This window comes from Zingiber officinale, unplaced genomic scaffold (assembly GCF_018446385.1).
Source record: "Zingiber officinale cultivar Zhangliang unplaced genomic scaffold, Zo_v1.1 ctg178, whole genome shotgun sequence".
Taxonomy (NCBI): Eukaryota; Viridiplantae; Streptophyta; class Magnoliopsida; order Zingiberales; family Zingiberaceae; genus Zingiber; species Zingiber officinale.
In genome coordinates, this window is record NW_024589868.1 from 111900 (window position 1) to 127790 (window position 15891).

The 15891-nt window shown below is 39.6% G+C and overlaps 2 protein-coding genes across 2 annotated transcripts; both read left to right on the forward strand.

The window, feature by feature from the left end:
- The first annotated feature begins 989 nt into the window (after positions 1–989).
- Positions 990–11113, forward strand: LOC122036591 (oxysterol-binding protein-related protein 1D-like). The gene is made up of 9 exons (XM_042595960.1): positions 990–1958; positions 3036–3392; positions 4135–4222; positions 4818–5293; positions 7630–7785; positions 8000–8308; positions 9342–9686; positions 10299–10721; positions 10814–11113. Exons 1-8 carry the CDS (start codon positions 1428–1430, stop codon positions 10464–10466), a joined length of 2430 nt encoding a protein of 809 aa, XP_042451894.1. The 5' UTR covers positions 990–1427; the 3' UTR covers positions 10467–10721; positions 10814–11113.
- A 1865-nt stretch (positions 11114–12978) lies between these two features.
- Positions 12979–13452, forward strand: LOC122036587 (dirigent protein 2-like). Its single transcript, XM_042595955.1, has one exon. It carries the CDS (start codon positions 12979–12981, stop codon positions 13450–13452), a length of 474 nt encoding a protein of 157 aa, XP_042451889.1.
- Positions 13453–15891: the final 2439 nt, after the last annotated feature.

Below are 15891 nucleotides of genomic sequence, written 5' to 3' on the forward strand. Positions count from 1 at the left end.
GGCAGTTCCATGCCATTACGCATCTACAAGACTTGTTAAGGGGGACTAAGGCAGTTTTTAGAGACTTTTTCCTGTGGTTGATAAAGTCTGAAGTTTGAGATCTGTCTTCATCAAAAAAAGTAAAATTAAAGGGAGCAAGGCTCAGGCACTTAAACATGTATAGTTGTTTTATATTAAAAAACAGGTATGGGTAATGTGGTGCTGTCCTCGTAGTGGCAATGGTCCCCAATCAGGTTAATGATGCTTTGTTTCTTACTGCAACCAACCAAGCTCTCCAAGCACGTCGATCTTCACTCCCATGGTTAATTTCCAACTTCTGCAAGTACATGGACGTCCAGTTAATTCGATGTCCCTGTCTCCGAACGTCGTTAATCGTTACAGTAGTTTTTGTCTCTTCGATGATTGAAAGTACATCATAGATTGAAGGATTTCGTTTATAACTCTTGAGGTCGATCGTCGTCTTCCAATGCTTGCATTCTGTCACGGCGGGACAAGCCACCCGCCCGGCCCCCTGGTCCAATCTGCACTCGGCCGGCCCAATCTGCAACACATCTGGGCCGGACCTAGCACGGCTCTGCCGCTGTTTAGCCATCCTTTTTAACACAGCTCGAGTCCACGTTTCGTGCTAGCCCGTTTTATACCTGCTCGGTGACTGGCATTGACATGTGGGACCGCTCACTATTCCGCACCCGAAACTCGTTAACTTGTCCCGAAACCAGCACCGTGATCGCATCGAGCAGCGATGCCGTACGGGCCGGGGCCAACTCATCGGAGAAAAAGGCACCGACCGACGCCTGTCCCGTAAAACACCAGCATCGCTCACGAGCCGTGCCCCACTGCAAAGTCAGCCGTGGCAATGGTCCCAACAGCCGATCCCATCGAGTGGGCTCTCCGAGTTCTCGTTCCTTCGCGAATTACCCATCGGTGTACTCCGGTTGTGAAGGGATGGGTATCTGGGTTCCACCTTTCTCATGCGCGCTTGGCGAGAATTATAAGGCATTGCAAGAAGGATCGCAACGGAGTGGCGAACGGAGGATCCGCTCGATGCCCATCGTAGTCTCTCTCCCCACTGTCCACCGCCTGCCACACTGCTGCTGTTGCTGCCGCCGTTTCTGCTGCGCCGATCAGCGAATTTAATGGATCTGCTGCCCTCGTCGGCTTCGTTGCGCTCGTCTTCTCTTTTTCTCTCACTCGGTTTGACATTCTCGTTACCCTAAACCCCATCCCTCTCTTGATCTCCGTCAGATCTGGATGAGTCGCTCAAATGTTGCTCCGGCGAGAACTTGCACGGGGACCCTTGGACCGTAGCTCCTCTTCGCTGAGTCGGAGTCGGCGTCATCGGTTCCTTTATTCTCGATCTCCTCTTCACTGAGTTTCTGTGTCGGCCGGAACGTCTACTTGTTTGAAACATCAAAGTCGTCCCGGAGATGAACCCACTGTGCTGCATTGCCCCTGTGTCTCTGGATCGGGGCGACCGCGGGGACCCCTCGCCCATGGTGGGCCTTAAGGCCGCGAAGCCGACGAATGGGGAGGAGAGCCCCACCAGGAACTCATCGAGCAAGAAGCTGATCCAGGAGCCAATGATCCTCTCGGACTCCGACGGCGCTGCGTGTCTGGACACGGAAGCTGAGGAGGCGGCGGCGCCAGAGAGCGGGGATGGGAGGGGCGCGAGCGGAAATGGGGCGGTGGCGGGGGTTCTATGGAAGTGGGTGAACTACGGGAAGGGGTGGCGGTCTCGATGGTTCGTGCTGCAGGACGGGGTGTTATCATACTATAAGGTCCATGGGCCACATCGGATATCGCTCGGTTCGGCGGCGCGCGAGTCTGGGGTGAGGGTCATCGGGGAGGAGTCGTTGAAACGGGTGAGGAAGGAACAGCAGTTGGGCTTGGGGAGTGGAGGGTACCAGGGACTGTCAGCCACGAAACAATGGAAGCCATTTGGAGAGGTACATTTGAAGGTGAGATATGGGGTTTCTCTTTGTTCCGGCAGTGATGATTTCGCGTTTACCTTGCATGTAGATTATCTTGTTAATTTATTTTCTGTGACACCATGCATCTTTTCTTTCCGGCGAGTTTGGCGAATTGATGTCAGTACTTCCAATCGATATACCCTAGGAACATTGGCCTTCTTAGATGTTGAAATTCAAACTCCTTTCACCTTGGTTTTCATGGATCTCTAGATAGTTTAAATTCATTCCACTACTATTGGTCTCCTTAAACTACAAAAACCCTTCGACTAGGACAAGCTCTTATTTTTATATATAAATTGAACTTTGGGATGCTACTGATGATGGGGATCCAGTTTATTTTTTGTATCCTCCTCTAAATGGTCATTTCTATTTTTTTTTATTCTTCCAAGAACCTGCTTTTGTCTTCCTTTTTTTTTTTAAAAAAAAAAAAAACTAGATTCACTTTATTTTTCATCTCATTTTAAATTGAAGGTTAACATATTCTCCTATTCGTTTGAGAAAATATGAAAGAATTCTGTCAGTGAAATTGAAGCTGGAAAAATATGACTGAATACTGTCAGTCAAATTGTCACGGTCAGAGTACTACATATAAGAGAAGCTGAAAGCGAGCAATAAGATGACCAAGATAAAACACCAAGGAATATACATGAGAGTGTTAAATGAAAATAAGATAGATGCTTCTAAATGCTCAATTTGATTATATAATTGTTTTGAATATGAAAAGTAACAATCATGGAAGGTGTAAGCAAGCTTTGCTAAAAATTACTGATATTATCATTTAATGTTTGCTACATGAAAGCCTCCTAACTTCCATGTGATTGAATCACATATTTTTCTATCTCCAAGTCAAACACTTTACTTTTCTCTGATATTAGCTTACTATTATCAAATATTAAATGACCAAAAATATGCTGTTCTGCACTGCTAATGATGAATTTTCAATAGTTCCTTTATTATGGTGTTTGAGTCAGTCCTGTTAGTTCCTCCTAAATCTTGTTAGCCAATGTTATTTGCTATTTGTTGTTTCATAATTTCAACATGTTAACAATGAATAACAATTTTCAGGTCTCTTCAGTTCGCATCAGCAAGTCTGATGATAAAAGACTGTATATTTTTACTGGTACTAAGACTCTCCATTTACGGTGTGATGCTAGAGATGACCGTACTGCATGGATTGATGCTCTATTGTCTGCTAAGGAGCATTTTGCACGTTCATTAGAAATTAATGAACCTGAATCGTCAGTAGAGGTTACTGTCTCAACTGAGAAATTACGAGCAAAACTGATGCAGGAAGGACTGAATGAATTAGCAGTGAAGGAATGCGAGTCTATTATGCTATTAGAAGTCTCTGAGCTGCAGGACCGATTTAAGTTCTTGCAACAGAAACATCTTATTTTACTTGATACATTAAGACAGCTCGAGGTAAAATATCTCTCTATGTTCTTGTAGAATAGCAGACAAATGTTTGTATCAGTTCTCAGGCAAGCTTTGCATAGGTGGCTTATTTCTAAAAGGGTGGGGTGTACTTGTTTACAGATCGTTGATATTTTAGTTAGAAAGCTCCTTGACATATAAAATCATTATTCTGCTAATTTGATCATATCTTTTTGATCATTCATTATGATTAGGTGTGTATATTGCACCTGGTCAATATCACATTTTAGCAGAACTAAGTGATATAGCTCTGAAACAGGAAATTGATTGTGTCTAATATGCTTAGATGATTTAAGTGCTTGGGATCAAAATGGCACAATAGGTTCATTCACTACGAAAAGGATTAGTCCATTTGGATGCGTCTCACTTCCATATATAAGGAAACCAAGAATCCCATGACTTGGATTAGTCCATTTTGATTGCTGATTTATGTGTTGATAGGGAGGTCAGAGAGATGAGGGCTCAAAGGGTGAACTTCTCTTGCCCAGCAAGTAAGGTGGAGTTGGCAGAAAATGGACATGGATTCAGATACTAGCATTACTTTAAAATATCGAACTTGTGTAATGAACTTTAACAAGAAATGGAAAAGAAAATCATAAACATTTAATCATATTATGTTATGTGTTGTATCACGTGTAACTGAATTTTATGAGAATATGAGTACTATGTTAAGCATCAATATTTGTTGTATGGTAACTTGTATCTCTGGTGCTTTTGTCTTCCAATGCAGACAGAGAAAGTGGAACTGGAGACCACAGTAGTTGATGAAAGAAAGGAGCGTGAAGCTCAACTGGGGATAGTGAATGGAAGATTTAGTGGTTAGTATGTTTGGGGTTTGTTGAGTAGCTATCCCTGACATATTAAAACTATAAATCAAGTGTTAAAAGGCATTTCCTTTGGCAATCTATATATATTGTCATTCCTTCATGGGAGGGAATCTAGATAACCTATGTGCGGGTTGCGTACTTAATAATGTTACAATTGTTTTAGACAAAGGAAAGGCAAATTGCCTACCCAATTAGTTATGCTGCGAAGTCAATAGTATGCTTGCCTATTCAATGTTTCTCTAAGCTGACAATGACGATTTTGGATTGTTAACCATGGAAACATATCACCTTGTTTTGTCCCTTTGTTTTTCTGTTTTCTTTTCCTTGTTGGTATCCAAAAGCATCAACTTTTATTTTAACAACTAACCTGCATCTTAACGTCTAAAGTTCCCATCGTTACCTACGATGCCCTTCGAAAGAACATCAACATCCGATTTGTGAGTAGCTGTTTTGCTTTTCAGGGTGGCAGTTGACAATTGGAAGTTTTAGATAGATTAATCAATCTATGCTTTACCTTGAAACACACTTCATTTTGGATGGACTTGTTTTTTTTTGCATTTCTAAAAAGGTACTTGATCCTTTTCAGATTTCTATTCTGTTAACTCAGAGGGCACAGCGACTGACTCTGAAGTTGACAATGAAAGTCAAGGTGCAGATGCTGATACAGATGAAGACGATGGAACATTCTTTGATACAAGAGATTTTTTATCTGTTGAGTCACTAAGAAGTGCTTCTTACCGAAGTAGGGAAGCCATGGGTAATGATTGCATTGCATCCACCTGTGGTATTGAATCCATCTTTTCTGTCAATGTTCAAGATGTGACTCTAGGGGTCAGAAGAATTGAGTATCCCTATGTTAAGCGGAGGAAGAAATTGCCTGAACCAAGGGAAAAAGAAAAGCCTGTTGGATTGTGGTCGATAATTAAAGAAAACATTGGGAAGGATCTTTCTGGAGTCTGTCTTCCAGTTTACTTCAATGAGCCACTTTCTTCCCTCCAAAAATGCTTTGAGGATCTTGAATATTCCTACTTGGTTGATCGGGCACTAGAGTGGGGAAGGCAGGTCTGATTCTTATCAGTTCAATGTTTCATTTGGATAATATTCTAATCTGATTGTTTAGATTATTGTTCATTAAAACCTTGATCCCTTAAATTTATTCTAGTAATCTAAATTGACTACCAATTACTTTTTTTTCCCATTGAATATTTTCAGACAATCCTACTCTACAAAGTTTAACCTGTGATTTTTGTTGGAACTATCACTTGTAATGTCTATGCAACCTTACTAGTGGTTAAAAAATGGCGCCGATATGTCTAGAGTGAAGACACTTTTCTAGTTGTTTGTTACACTTTGATGAAAAGTATATTGCAGCAATCTTTCGTTTGTCCATAGTATGCACCAGACAGTTATCTATATTTTGCATACATTAATTTCTTTTAGCCAGCCCATCTTATTGTGCATGATACTTTCTAGCTAATGTTTTGGATCTTTTGACTTGTCTTTTTTTTTTTTCCCCATCCTATACTTTTATAAACCTAGATGTGAGAAGTATGCCTACTTGTCTAAGAGATGAAAGTTCTATCTATTGAGCCTATGATTGATCTTGTACCATAAATGATGGCAACTCAATGTTCCACTTTGGTACTTACTCAGCAGATGCTGGTGTAAACAGATAGATGCATCCATCATATTGTCATGTAGTCAATTTCATACCTGACAAAGAATAATTTTTGTTCTTACTCAATATACTACACCTGCCAATTAGTTACCGTGGTATGAGTAAAATTTTGTTGATCAGGGAAGCTGCCTTTTGGCTTAATTTGTTACTTGGTTGCTTTACATTTAAGATCACAGAAGAATAACAAAGTGCTACCTGGTAGCCAGCAAATTGAAATTTTTCTGGAATTTGCAGGGTAATTTTCTGCAGATTAGATTATACTGGCTAAGGAAAGATAAGATAGGAACCTCTAGTTTTCTGAGGTAGAGTGGTAGACTGTCCAAAAAACAGTTCGTTACTGGTTGATCACCACTCTACAAAGATTATAAAAAATGAATGGATCAGAGTCTAGCCTTGTGGGAAATGATTTTCCTCGTGATATGTGAAATTTTCTCGGAACTGTTCCATAAGCTGACTCTTGATTAGACCTTGTGTCTCAACTCTCATGTGTATGAAGCCACAAGTCAGATTTCTGTATTGTGCTTCATGCATAAGCCTGTATAAGTTTCCACAAACTTTAGTCATCGCATATAAAAAAATGCAGTAATTGCAGAGAATCTGTTATAATTCTTCTTTAATTTGAATTCTTAAAGGACACCACCTTGAAATCTTGTGTGCTTGAGGTGTAACTCCAAGGGGTTTTCTGGAAACATAAGGCTTATATGAGGTACTTCAATATGATGTCAGAATTGGGTACTTTTCCCAAAATATGTGTGGGCTGGTGAAAGAACATTCCATTTATGGAAACAACTCCAACTGAACTGGAGTTTATGTCAGAATTGATGGTAGGTTGAAATGATATTGAAAAAATCACAGCTCATATTCTCTCTATTTGGAGCCTTGATGGCAAGATGATGAGTTTGGGGCAGTAAGCTAGTTTATCTTTTAGAAACTTATGCAATGGAAACAGATTTGCATCAAACAAAAATGTGTTTCAAGAAGCCCAAGAGGCATAAATACGAATGAATTCAAGGATGACTAAGATTGAGAGGTGTAATCCAAATTGAAAGAAAAGAGTGGATAAGATGTCATGTCATTGGACTCAAGAAAGTAAATAGCAAGTGGCTTGGTAAACTGAAAGATACAGAAGCTATCTGAAGCAGTACAAGTATCAGCATGCCTTAATTAGTAATCTCATGGCTAGAGGAGGGAAGAGAGGATAGCAGAATTTTATTCAATGATCAGATACTCTCCTCCTTGTAGGCCTTTATGATCGAATAAATAAGACCAAATCTAATTATGGCCCTATAAAGTGCAATTTTAATTAAAGCTAAAATTAAATAATAAGTAAATGTTGTTAGAGTAGATATCAAAATAGCTTCTGATTCGAATGATTGCTGATTCTTGGTTAGGGATTATGATTTTTCTTTTTCTCTGAAAGAACAGGATTGACTATCAAATCATACCATCATTTCTCTCTTAAGCATCCTCAATTCCTGGCATTCTCCTACAATTTAGAACTTAACATCATACAATGTTTCTTCTACAACTTTTTAAATTATGGTTATTCTCTTTTACACATAAGGTGATACTAGTGTTTCTTTTAGACCTTTCTTTTTCAGTATTCATCTGTGAAGAAAATGAACTTGCAAGTTGTCGAAGTATTCTTTCACAATGCAGATCATTACTTTAATTATTGTTGTGATGCTGATAATTAGTGGATGTGCTGAAAATGGAACAGGGAAATAACCTAATGAGGATTCTTCACATTGCTGCATTTGCTGTATCTGGTTATGCTTCAACAGAAGGTCGACAATGCAAACCCTTCAACCCTCTTCTTGGGGAGACATATGAAGCTGATTATCCAGACAAAGGCCTCCGCTTCTTCTCTGAAAAGGTCAAAGTTGCTATCCTAGCAACAATTAGTGTACACTATTGCAAGTTATCATGAGCAATACCTTTTCCTTGACTTCATGTTCCTTTGAACAATTTCCCTCTATCCGTCTTATACCATTTGTTCTCTTTTCATCATTGTGTTTTTATTCCTGCAACAAGATCCTCTGTCTCAACATCACATTACTTAATTTATTAAATATTTCTACAATTTTCAGGTGAGTCATCATCCAATGGTTGTTGCTTGTCACTGTGAAGGTAGAGGATGGAAATTTTGGGGTGACTCTAATCTTAAAGGAAAGTTCTGGGGTCGATCTATTCAGCTTGATCCTATTGGGATCCTCACTCTTCAGTTTGAAGATGGAGAGACATTTCAGTGGAGTAAAGTCACCACGTCTATATATAACATAATTATTGGAAAAATTTATTGTGATCACTATGGTACTATGCGAATAAGGGGCAGTGGCGAGTACTCCTGTAAACTCAAGTTCAAAGAACAATCCATCATTGATCGAAATCCCCATCAGGTATGGCTGTGACCATTCAGATATTTCTGTTCTGTGACATTATCATTGCATTATGACAGTACTGAAACATTTATTGCCTCTTATTTTTAATGCTACATAAAAAATAAAAAAACAATATGTAAACCTCAGTAGAGTCAACTATTTTTATTAACTACCATGTCATTCCTTCTAGTAGAATAATTGACTGTGTACGCAATTGAAGGAATTCATATTAGTTCTTTCTTTAAGCATGTTGGATATTTTGGTTTTGAAACATTTCACTTCTATCCACTTGATACATCTTTAAGGAAAGTTATTTACAATACTAATTAGTTAAGAGTTGCTGATTAGGTAAAATAATCATTGCCCTTTATAGAAGATTTCTTGTTTCAGAAGTTCCATCCATGACAAAATCCAAAATCTTGAGTTACTTGCTATGATAAATAAGGGGCCTTACAGGAAAAGAAACTGCTGTTAAGAAATGAAACCACCAATAATATCAAATATGGCATTTCAAGGTAATATTTTTCAGTGGAAATTATGTCCAAAGAATTATATTATTCTCTTCTATCATATTGCCATTGCATTTGCTATCTAGTAACTTCTACTGGTGCATGCACTTGTACTACTGGACAATAGCTTTCAACTTTCATGAATAGATATGGTGATAATTTAATAAGATTTCTGTGATTTCAGAAATGTCTTGATAACTTTGTTATGTGAGAATTCTACAAACCAGATTCTCATATCCAATATAGGTTGGTCTTTACTTTCACAAATGCCTTGATAACTTTGTTATGAGAGAATTCTACCAACCAGATTCTCATATCCTTGATAGGTTGGCCTTTACTTTCACTGGACCATTGTAGTACATTGTATAGCACCTTGGGAACACATATCTGGGTTGACTGAAATGAGTTTCAGATGGTTCCTTAGACCAAACATATCCTTCCCTCAAAATAGGAGCCCTAAATTGAATGGGAAAATCCTAATTGTTCTATTTATGTTTTATTCAACTCTGGTATCTTCTCATGCAGTTTTCTTTTTTGTTCAGGTGCATGGTTTTGTGCAAGATAATAGAACTGGTAGCAAGGTAGCAATGCTGATAGGAAAGTGGGATGAAGCGATGTATTATGTGTTAGGAGATCCAACAATGAAGCCAAAGGGTTATGATCCAATGTCAGAAGCTGTACTTCTTTGGGAGCGAGATAAGTTTGTAAATCAAACTCGATACAACCTCACGCCATTTGCTATTTCCTTAAATGAGCTGACACCATCCTTGATGGAGAAGTTGCCTCCAAGTGACTCCCGCTTAAGGCCTGATCAGAGACATTTAGAAAATGGAGAATATGAACTGGCAAATGCAGAGAAACTCAGACTGGAACAATTACAAAGACAGGTGTTTTGTCTCACCCTTTTCTCAAACTGATTCATTTGAATGTTGTTAATTGCCTTATTTCCTATCTCTGTGTCTTTACTAATATTCACAAATCACCCAAGAAAATAATTTGTTTTCAACTTTATTAGTATCATAACATTTTTTTTTTTAAATTTGTACTTACTAGAGAACTGAAAAGGATGTCATGATGTAATGCCAATATGATGCATAATCAAGCATAGGATAGGAAGAAGAAATAGTAATTACGAGAGGTGGGCACTCTTATATTTCTTTATCAAGAAGAAATATTTTAATACAGACTCCAAAAAGTTGTAGAGGACAAAAATATAATTTGTAATATAGTGTGAAAATTTATCAAATTTGATGCTTGATAATAAAATTATATCTATAAGCTAGGCTTGACATCAGTACCAGAAAATTAATGAACTGATTTTATTGGTTTATTCTCCATGCATCTCCAATATCGATAGTGGTTGTTTTTGCACTATCATCCCTTCTGCATGTTCCCTGCAAACCCCTGTATGCATCTCCTATGAAATCTGTCACTCGATTCTCTTTTTTTTATTTCCTTTAGAGAAGGCTCATGGCAGAATAATATTGTCACTATTTTAGGCAAGGAAGTTGCAAGAGAAGGGATGGCAACCAAGATGGTTTCGAAAAGACAGGGAGGATGATTGCTACCAATATGTGGGAGGATATTGGGAAGCACGTGAGCAAGGGAATTGGGATGGAATTTCAAATATATTTGGCCAAAGTGACAATTTGTTGAGCATAGAGTAATACTTATTTTATCTACATGTACATCTATAATGCAAGGAAATTAGCTATGCAGCAATTTATAATTAGGAGGATTGACATATTATCAAGTAACAGCTATGTGAGATCAACATTTCACTATGCCCCCATCTCATTTTAGTAGCTATTCTTGTTGCTCAATGATAGTAAAATAAACAAAGAAATTCTGGCAGCTTGTCTATAACACCCTCTTAGAATCATGGTGGTATTGGCATCACAAGCCTCTGCATCGAACCTAAGGTATTCTGTCAAAGATTTTGATTCCATTTTGTGAAATTTGCACGGTTACATATCTGGCTGATTTGGAGCTATTTCTTCTGCTTAATTTGTAGGTCAATTCAGTGTCTTGTGGGGCTGGTTAGAAGGGCTCAGCTAGAGGTACGTATCTTTATATATTAATGCAGCTTCGGGACAATTGACAAACTCTCAAGGTTGCTTTCTGCAAGAAAATGGATCAATTTCATGTTGCTAGCTGCTAGAATCTCTTGGCTAGCAAAACTGGCTGCTCCAGAGGGCTTGTTTGTATTTGTAGCATTTGGTACCATTTTTTCCATTAAAGTGATATATATGAAGTGAATTATGCAATTGACAAAGGTGGAACACCCAGTGGAAGATTGCTCCATCATTTCTGACTTATCCTGTTACTATGTTTCTTTGAATGACGGCACTATCCTAGATCATTACCCAAGTATCATACTTCCCTCTTGGGTTTAAGAACTGTCCAAACGACCAAAAAGGGCAGTCCCATGATGACTATAGCACTAGCCAATACCATAATAATTTGTATTAAAGTAGTAGGGTTGCCTTACTGTCTCCCTACATGCATCTGCCTGTATCGCAATCTTCATTACACACAACCATCTAGTGTGAGTAGTCTTGTTGGATAGAATATCTTAATACCACAGTTGTCTTTGTTTTGCCAAGTGCTAGCTATGTTCACCTTATTTTCAGGACATCGATCGAGATTTGAACAGCTAACAAACTTAATTGATAATATTCTATATGATTGACCTTTCCTTGACTCTTTTGATGTTCTTTTTGCTCAATTATGAAGTCTATTGCCCTGACATTAACCTCAGTCTGTACATTGTCTATCCATATGTAAACATATATTTCATTCATTTCATTAAAGTGCTGGCTTTAAGCTGATTAACCAACCCTAGACATATAAGATCTCACTCATCATTCCGGTCATGCCTGCTAATTGAATCTTTTGTTAGTTTGATGTGCTAGTTCTACCCTGCTAGTGGTGCTCACATGAGACAAGCAGCTACAAGAAAGCAAGCCCAGAAGGCAGAGAATCTTCTTGCAGAACTTGTAGGCCAGACTAGGCACCTAGGATGCAGAGGATGGAAAGGAACTCTTAAACCAGGTTTCTGCTTTCTTGAGTCTCCTTTGGTCTGATGAGTTGAAACTCATCCCTGAGCGGCAACTCCACGTGAGCCCACCACGCCACAAATCCCAAAAGATCTCATGTAACCAACCTTCTCGCCCCATTTGGCTTCCATGAATTCTTCACGATCCAACACTTGTTCTGGTCCCGCATCTCACCGTAGCCCAAGTCGTGCGCCATTTCCTTCGTAAAGGGCACCCTTGTACCCATCACAACCACTTCAGTATGTTTCTGAAAATTTCAATAAACAGTCTTTTCGGGACGGTGCGATGATTAAGATATGGGGTATTATCATATGAAATCTTGGGGTCGAAATTCGATGTGATCGAACATAATCTCTCTCATGTCTTGGTCATTTGCACTAATGACTAGTAGTCATTCGTGATTTACCTCCTCCATATTGGCCTAGGAATGGATTGACGGAGGTGCTAGGGATGAACGAATCGACTTTTGCCACATAAAAATTTCAATAAACTAATTAGATCGTGAATATATCTAGAACAATTAATTGAATACAGTTATCCACCTTGGTGCTACACTTTGTCATCTTGGTCAGCGGAGGGGCAGTTTGCTTCGGTCGGTATGCCTCCGTTCCCTCGGATACACTCCAATTGCATCCATTCAATTATTGACGGTGTCGCAGTCAATAAGTTCTTGCTTGGTTTTGACCTGGTCTATTCCCTAGACAGCAGCAACGGTTGAGAAAGCCCAGTAACTTCCTCCAAAACCGATCCATAAAATCTAAATGTTGTTAAGGATCAATTTGTGCACTTAAAACTATTGCTAGTGAAGCACACATTGTTATTGTAATTTTTTTTTTTGATAATTTACTACAATTTTTATATTTCTACAATACTGAAATAATTTATTTACTCAATATGTTATCGATTAGTCTGAACTGCCGGCGTGTTGATCATGAGAAGTACTCGAGAAGAAGACTGGTCATCGGTTGACTTTCTCAAACTAGCAACCTAGGCGACCCGCTCTTTGTGATGGATTTTGACATCATTAATGACCTACACAGCATCATTCATTAATTGTATATAAAGTAATCGTTTGCCCAATACCTTTATCGCTCCTAGCTACTCATCTTCCGTTAACTAAATGGAGTCGCCCAACCTCCTCCTCCTCCTCCTCCTCCTGGCGGTCGCCGCCTTTGCGGCAACTGGCGACGCCTACGGCAAGTTCCGCCACCTGCACCTGTATTCCCGCAACTCGGAACCGGCGCGGTCGGTGGATCTGCACCGGAACAACAGCTTCGGCAACATCTTAGCGTTCGACAACGTGCTTCAGGAGGGACCCGATCCGAGCTCGCGGGTCATTGCGCGGCCGCAGGGCATGGCGGTCATCGCAGATTTGACTGGCGCCAACGCCTTCACGGCTTACACCATTACCTTCATCGCCGGCGAGTTCAACGGGAGCTCGTTGTCGGTACTCGGCTTGACGACGATGACGGGAGTGTCAGATCGAAGCATCGTCGGCGGCACTGGATACTTCCGCACGGCGAGAGGCTACATTTTGTCACAAAATATTGACGTGGGAATGGAGGATTACAACATTTACATAACGTTTTCTTAATTAAAAATTTGATACATTATAACTCTACAATTGTGATCATTTACTCATTGTACTCTACTAAATAAATAAATTCCCCAATACCATATCATCTCCATTTAATAGATTGGTCACTGTTCTATTATTTTCTGTTGAAGAATTTAATTTTTCACTGTATGGCATCATTTCTTCTGCTTGACAATTTGATTTCTTTTTTAGGTTTTTAGCTAGTAGTAACTCTCTAAGAGACTCTGTTACTTTGACCATATTCTATAATATTGTGTATATAATGTTACTTAGTATATCAAAATTTATGTATATAATATTAGTTGGTATATCAGTAGTAATCGAGTTAGATTGAAGAAGATTTTCATTAATTTATGATAGTTTATATAATAATAGGAAAATCTTATCTTTCTTGCTCTAATAAAATAATTTTATGATCAATTAACTAGAAAATTATTCAAATCATTACATTGAAAAGTTTATGGTCTTTACAAAATGACTTTGACTGATCTGTAGCCAATGAATGACGACTAAATTAAACAAGGGCATTTAGAGGATGAGACTGCAAAAGTGACACAAGAAAGCTCCGGAGGGCAAGGAATTAGACCGCTGGCGTGTAGAATTAACTTTGTGACAATCGTTTTTTCTGTTTTTTTTTTTTCAACCTTGAAACAGTTTGTTTATAAATTATCAAATGCACTTTTCACCATAAATATTATATTATGACGTAAATATAAACCAACTGCTGCATGCATTCTCATCCAACCGTTCAAACATAATATTTAAGGGCTAAGAAAGAAGACTAATTTGATTGGGTCCGGTCCACATGGAAGCGTCGATGGACCCAACATTTTTATTTATTTTAATTGAAGTGGAGTCATGTCAAACTGCGTAGGTAGGGTGTGGCCGAGACCGGATCCTCTGCGCCCACGTCCCCTGCACTCTCTGCGCCCGTCGCTACACGACAAAAAAAAAAAACACGTGCTTAGCAGGCTGTCGACTCAACGGCTATATCCAAGAAAGTCCTGATCGGTCTGTGGACCGATCAGGCCATAGGTGGATCGGTCCACAGACCGATCAGGCCATAGCCTGATCGGTCCAGGAAAGTCCTGATCGGTCTGTGGACCGATCAGGTCATAGATGAATCGGTTCAGAGACCGATCCCCTAGGTGTATAGTTGGCACCAATACAGTTTGATGCTGATAACCACCAAGCCTATAGGGCAGTAGCTAAAATCTACAACCGACAAAGCCCTACTATATCCATAGCTACTGGTGAACTGTGTTGGTATATGATGGTTCAGGTTAGTATCAACAAGTGATGTCATCAATTAGGATTGAAATTTTGATACTCTGATTAGTTGTGTTTCGCTAAGTATATATTAATGTTTTCTGAACCAAAATCTTTCCTACAACAAGCTTTAGTATTTTCCCCCTGTTGTTGTTTACTATCCTGTACAGCATGTTGTTCTTGAGTGGCTTGCTTGGTATGTCTTGAGTGACTCGATCTCCTTCATGTTGGGTAGGAGACCCTTTTCCCACCATCGGATTGCCTTCTTGAAAGAAAGACCCATCTGCGATCCAAGGAAGAAAAAAAACAGACCTCTCTTTTAATTTAGCTAAAAGGACAATTTATCAAAGCACAGGGAAACACAAAGAGAATCTTGTACAAAACCCGACAAAAATTCATAACTTTATGCAATAAAAAGCAGATAAATAGAAAATTGGGCCGGATTTGGTAACCTGTGTAGAGCTAGAAGCGAGGTGGCCTTTCAAGGGCATACCTCTCGGCGAACCAACGATCAGCCTCCCTCCATGGAACATGTTTGCGTCGTCGGCTGGAGAAGAAGCGGAGAGGAGAAGAGGGGCTTAGGGTTTGCTTATTTTTTTTGTGCTGACGGAGCATTTCTTTTCGGCCGATGTTGGCGCCGAGAAATGCATGCGCTAAGCACGTGCTTTTTTTGTCGTGTAGCGACGGGCGCAGAGGGCGCAGGGGACGCGGGCGCAGAGGATCCGTTCTCGGTGTGGCCACGGACGCCAGTCTCTCCGTGCGATGCATCGTTATCCCAAACACTTCGTCCATGTCCAAATCCTCCGCTGTAACTCCCGCCGGCAGCTCCCACTCGAAGCTATGCAGAAGCTGAGCCAACGCGATCTCCACGCCGGCCGTCCCAAACGCTATGGCCAGGCACCCGCACCGCCCTGCGCCAAAAGGTATGAGTTCGAAATCTTGGCCCACCGAGCTGTTGAGAAACTGCCACCAAATAGATAGCCAAAGCTGGTTTATTTAGCACTGTTCTCCATTTTCGAGTATAAATCTTTCTACTTTACTATCTATTTTTGAACTCTGTACAATATTTTTTAGCTCTGATATATCTTACAACGCACAAGCCTTAGTTGCTTTCTTACCAATTTTTGTTTATATAATGTGCAGGAAATTTTCCAATTATCAATTTTC